Source organism: Hylobates moloch, unplaced genomic scaffold (assembly GCF_009828535.3).
Source record: "Hylobates moloch isolate HMO894 unplaced genomic scaffold, HMol_V3 SCAFFOLD_4, whole genome shotgun sequence".
Taxonomy (NCBI): domain Eukaryota; kingdom Metazoa; phylum Chordata; class Mammalia; order Primates; family Hylobatidae; genus Hylobates; species Hylobates moloch.
Genome location: NW_026652279.1, coordinates 84,050,935 through 84,057,147, shown reverse-complemented (window position 1 = coordinate 84,057,147; position 6,213 = coordinate 84,050,935). Strand labels below are relative to the sequence as shown.

General features: G+C 36.9%; 1 protein-coding gene across 4 annotated transcripts in view; it reads right to left on the bottom strand.

Moving 5' to 3' along the window:
- Positions 1 to 2,933: 2,933 nt before the first annotated feature.
- Positions 2,934 to 6,213, bottom strand: part of ALG5 (ALG5 dolichyl-phosphate beta-glucosyltransferase) — a 51,025-nt gene continuing 47,745 nt past the window's right edge. For all 4 annotated transcript variants that reach the window (XM_058437661.1, XM_032150458.2, XM_058437662.1 and 1 more), the window contains 2 exons: positions 5,612 to 5,697; positions 2,934 to 3,143 (listed from right to left, as the gene is read on the bottom strand). In XM_058437661.1, coding sequence (XP_058293644.1) covers positions 3,028 to 3,143; positions 5,612 to 5,697 — 202 coding nt within the window. In that variant the 3' untranslated portion in view covers positions 2,934 to 3,027. The remainder of the gene's footprint in view (positions 3,144 to 5,611; positions 5,698 to 6,213) is intronic.

Genomic DNA, 6,213 nt, shown 5'->3' with positions numbered 1-6,213 from the left:
CCTAATCCTGCATCTTTGTTTAAATTTCTCTCAACTGAATATGTATGGTCTATGTTTGTATGCATAAATTTGGATAAATCTGAATATTTGTGTGTATCTTATATAGTAAATGATAGACTAATATTGCAGTCTTTGATAGTATGAAAGGTATTAAGAAAAAGGTTATGTCATTAATGCATAAAATACATGTAGATATTAGTCTATCATTTACTACTATAATTTTATAGCAACCTCCTGTTGCTATTTCAAATTTTCACAGATCCCCAAAAACTTTTTCAATACACTTTTTGAAAACAATCCATGAATAAGTGGATCTGTGCAGTTCAAACCTGTGTTATTCAAGGGTCAACTGTACATAACTATATGGAGATAGAGGATTACAGATGTCAAGAGACATTATTGTCCATATGTGGCCCTCAAGTCAAATAAGTTTCTCATATATATATATATATATATATATGTATTTTATAAGAACAAGTGAGAAGACTTGACATAGACATGGCCAAGTTGTCTGAGGATCCTCAGGTTATACTGTTTTAATCATGCTCCATGTTCCTTTGTTTCCTATTTTTTATTTCAGTAGAAGCATGAATAATGGCTACTTGTGTAACCCAGGGCAAATTATTTGGCTACTTCGTTCTGCGAAATGTGGGTAATTATACCTGCATGATAGAGTTGTTTGATCAGATTAAACTACATAATGCATGCAAAATATTCATTACTCTTCCTTGTACATACTATAAGGATAGTAGCTGGTGGCCAGGTGCAGTGTTTCACACCTGTAATCCCAACACTTTGGGAGGCTGAAGTGGGGGGATCGTCTGAGGTCAGGAGTTTGAGACCAGCCTGGCCAACATGGTGAAACCCCATCTCTACTAAAAATACAAAAAATTAGCCGGGCGTGGTGGCAGGCACCTGTAATCCCAGCTACTCGGGAGGCTGCGGCAGGAGAATCGCTTGAACCTAGGAGGCGGAGGTCGCAGTGAGCTGAGATCGTGCCATTGCACTCCAGCCTGGGGGACAAGAGCAAGACTTCATCTCAAAAAAAAAAGAAAAAAAAAAAGATAGTCGCTGTTATTTTGTTATTTCACTCTGCTATTGCTGCATGTAGTTTTTCTTAGCAGATTCTGTAAGTTAACAGGTTAAACTACCTTTTCTCTCTGATTGCCTCAGAATCTGTCCCATATTCCTCTCTTAGGTAAATCTGTGCTTAGAAAGGTAAGCTGGCATCAATGATATCAGAATTTTCCCTATAGTGTTCACAGACAAAGTACATAAAAAGTATTGTGACTTTCCTTCAATATTCCTATTATGCTTCAAATATGCATTTCTATCTCATTTATAAAGAGCAATAACAAATTATTTCATTGCCTTTTTATAATTTCATTAAGGATCTTATTTTTGGCTCAAGGGTTATTCTTAAAAATTCTTATGAGCATGGTCTTCTCTTTGCTTTCTATTATTCTTGATTTATCCATTTAAGTGACTTTAATGCTCACAAAATCTGGTAGTAAATAAAGTTTATTCATCTCATCATTATTAAGTGTTTACTATATGCTAAGCCCTCTGCTGGAGATACTAATTGTAGTAAGACATGTCTTCTGTTTTTTGAGACAGAGTTTCGCTCTTATTGCCCAGGCCAGAGTGCAATGGCGCAATCTTGGCTCACCGCAACCTCTGCCTCCCGGGTTCAGGCGATTCTCCTGCCTCGGTCTCCCAAGTAGCTGGGATTACAGGCATGCACGACCACCCCAGTTAATTTTATATTTTTAGTAGAGACGGGGTTTCTCCATGTTGGTCAGGCTGGTCTTGAACTCCCGACCTCAGGTGATCTGCCTGCCTTGGCCTCCCAAAGTGCTGGGATTACAGGTGTGAGCCACCGTGCCCCTGGCAAGCCTTCTATTTTCAAGAAGCTCATTGTCTACTGCAGATTTGATATTATCACTGTTGTTCAAACTACTGGAGAGGGAGGAGTCACTTTTAGCTTACTTTTCTACTCAAAAATGTTTTATTTAATGTACTGCTGAAACTTTCTACTTATATGATCCCCAGTTTTCATGCCTTCAGAAACTGAGGACTATAGCAGTCATTAAAGGGTGTGGGCTTGGGATCCAGACTATGCAGATTACAATCATGACTCCACTCTTTCCTAAATATGTGACTTTGGGCAGGTCACCCTTTTGTGCTTCAGTTTCCTCTTCTGTTCTGAGTCATTATATATAAAGTGCTTAGAACAGTGGTTGGCATACAGTAAACACTTAATAAATGTCAAACTATTATTAGTTTGTTTCTCTAAGATGGCAGAAACAATCTAATTCTGATTTTGGGGGTTCATTATTTTATAATTGCTATTAGTTCTTGCAGTATCTCAAAGAGGCTTCTGATGTTACTATGTAAATATATTAATATTACAAAATTGATTGACAGGAACTCCCTCCATCACCCAGGCTAGAGTGCAGTGGCACGATCATAGCTCACTGTAACCTTGAACTTCTGGGCTCAAGTTGCCTCCAGTGCTAGAGATGAATAAGACTATATGGAAATGAACACCTTTGTGACTAAGTCTGTATTCTTGCCTTTAACATATAATTTCCTAAAGTTTCATAGGCTGAAATATAGGTTTCTTTGATTTGGATAAATTTATATATATTTAAACTTATACCCTAGCTTTATTTTTAAATCTCTGAAAACTGTTACATGATTGTAGTTTATAGTTAAGTTCATGAGAGTTATGCAGGCACTTTAGGGTAAGAATCACTTCTGTCTACAAAAATTATGTTTCTCAGAATTATAATGATAATGAAGCTAAACAAACAAAAGAAAATCTGACTTTTTAAATAAACATCTTTTAAAAATCATTTATATCCAAAGAGATATATAATTTTTCACTTATGGAAAGTTAATTCTTTAAAATTATCAAAAGGCAGACAATGACAAGTTTATTCCAGCTTTACTTAAAATTTTAGTTTCAAATGAAATGAAATGTGACTCTGACGCATAAGAACACAACTGAAGACTGCAAGCAACCTAATTCATTTTCCGAGTTTGCTCAAGCCTCCAGGCACCAGTCAAATATCGAAGTCGTATAAAAAGTAGGTCTTTGCCCATCTGTAGCCAGCTCCAAAATGGAACTAATTTAGAACCTGTGATTTAAAAATAATTAAAAACAAATTAGCTTAAATAAGCTCAACAGAAAACCTATCAGTTTAAAGTCAGTCTACATGATCGTTGTGAGCCTTTAGCACCTTAATTTTTTAAATCATGGACCAAAAAGTTAAACAATTTCAAAGCTGAAGTGAGTGGAGTGGTTTTCTCTAAAAACAAAAACAGAACATCTTGGAGTGAAATAAAACTTGAGAGGATCTAAATAGTGAAAATTTCATACAGCCCTACTATAGAAAGGAAGGACTACATATGGTGAGGGCTCTAGAAAAGTCTAATAAAAAAACTACCCACTGAGTGCTCATTACTGAAAATAATTACATACGAAACAACTAAAGATACAGCACAACAGATAAATATGATTATTTCTACATAAATCCAATCTTAATGATAAAAAATAAAGCCTATGATCAGACTTAAGATAATTTTGTCCAGACTTCTTTGTCTCGGGCTACACGAGAACACCAGCCTAATTAAATATCTGATCCACATATCACAGCAGACTCTTTTTTTGTTTTTTTGAGACAAGATCTTGCTCTGTCACCTAGGCTGTAGTGCAGTGACACGATTATGGCTCACTGTAACCTTGACTTCCCGGGCTCAAACGATCCAGTCCTCCTACCTCAGCCTCCCCAGTAGCTGGGAGTACAGAGGCACGCACCACACCTACCTAATTTTACAATTTTTTTTATAGAGATGAGGTCTCACTATGTTGCCCAGGCTGGTCTCAAACTCCTAGGCTCAAGTGATCCTCCCAATTAGGCTCCCAAAGTGCTGGGATTACAGGCATGAGTGACCGTGCCCAGCCACAGCAGATTCTTGTAACCATTACTTATAGTATATATCTGCAGATAAAGAAGTATCAGGAGGAAGGTTTAACATTTCATTATCATTTTAATTATACTTTCTATTTAAAGAAAACCTTTTTCACTGCTCTGAATTTATATGACAGCTTTCTTCTGAAAACATTACCACCAAAACACTGTAGAGACATTATCGTTTATCAGAGCCAAATATTATCTTCATCCCACAAATGAGGAAGTTGAGGGACGTACAATTCTTATTACAATACAACTATCTCTGTAATGCAAATAAGCAAATGACTAAACATAAAATGGACTTACTTTTCCCCACCTCATCTTCCCAAAGAGTCTGCGTTGGCCAAAGATCAACACAAATCAACAGAGTTGATCATGATACCCCTGAGTGATCCTTTGACCTGCTTCCCAATCCCCTTTGATTCTAGGCAGCTACTGTGGAGATGAGCTAAGATTTTGTAAACTCAGTTTGATTCAGCAAGACATAAAGAGGTTTGAATTCATCCTAGACTATATAGTTTGTATAATCTTGAGACTGGTTCTTAACCTTTTTCTGTCCCTAAACATCTGAGGTTACAGAGCAATAATGGTTTACTGCAACAAGGACTCTCACCAGAAGAGCTGGACTTTGAAAAAGTCTCCAGTTGATTATGTTAACTGCTCCCACACTGTGAATTAATTTAGGTTCATTGTAAGGTAAGGAGAAAACTAGAATATGTTTAAAATTCTATATAGCTAGCTGTCTAAGCCTTTTTAAATAGGAATTATTAAGATTTATGATAGATTTCAAGTTATTATAGAGTTGGGATCTTTATATTTTTGGATATATGTACAGATATAGTTTTAAAATGGCTCTGGATTGACTGTGGACATTTGGAGTAAAAACACTTTTATTTATTTTTTCAGATGGAGTTTCACTCGTTGCCCAGGCGGGAGTGCAATGGTGCGATCCTGGCTCACTGCAACCTTTGCCTCCCAGGTTCAAGCAATTCTTCTGCCTCAGACTCCTGAGTAACTGGGATTACAGGCGCCTGCCACCACGCCCGGCCATCTTTTTTGTATTTTTTAGTAAAGACGGGGTTTCACCATGTTGGCCAGACTGGTCTCGAACTCCTGACCTTAGGTGACCCACCTGCCTTGGTCTCCCAAAGTGCTGGGATTACAGGCATGAGGCATGGTGCTTGGCCATAAAAAAAATTTTTATTTCTTATTTAGCTTTGCACAGTGGTTTGCAGGTGCCTAATATCCACCTAGTGATAAAAAAATATATAGGAAATGGTGATGCAAAAAATAAATTTATCTATCTCAAAAGACTATCAACCTTCTAACTTCAGATCACCATGACTTTGTCTATTGTAGGACGTTTTATTGAAGTTTCTTCAACAAGGTAGTAGGCCTACTGAAGGCCCCATGAACAGACAAAAAATATTAAAGGCAGCAAGCCAGATGGAAGGTATTAGCAGGTACTATTCTCCTTGGAACTGGATCTTTGAGTCAAGACAGCTGAGAAGGGCTTGATGAGGGGAGCAAGGAGAACATTAAAGCCAGCTGACTTTACTAGACAACTGTATTATCTGGTATCTCTCCCTTTGTCTGACTCAAGACAATCACACAATAAACAATATACTCACCTTCAATTTCTGTCCAGTTGACAGCAATTTCTGCTATTGGAATTTTAAAGAACTGTGCTATGTACAGTAGTTCTACATCAAATGCCCTAAAATAGAAAATATATTGATATTTATTTTTAAAGACAAATAGAACACAACTATATCTCTACCTTGGCATGTTTTAAAGAAGCTTACATGGCAGATATAAAGCTTACACCATAAACCTGAAGATCAGATTCACAGAAGTCAAATAATTCAAAGCTGAGTAGTTCAGAAGTTTCAAGTCAAATAATAATTTAGAATATCATTGCATAACATTGTATCTCTATTACAACTCAGAAACTCACAGTGGTAAAACTAGCCTCATGGGTTCCAAGAAAAAATTTAATCCTGGAAAATTTCAGGATTGATGGTTTTCAATCCTAATCTTAACTGGACTAGCTCAAGGTAAAGAACTGACATTTTCAACTGATTCAGAGAGCTGATAAAACAAAACCCTGAGATGCTCCAGTTGAGACTGTTTTACATTACTTTAGAGTTGGCTGCCTATTCTCTTCTACCATCAGAGGATCAAGATTACTTTTCTAATACAGCGTCCCCAGGGCCTTCCTTGTCTTTTCTGT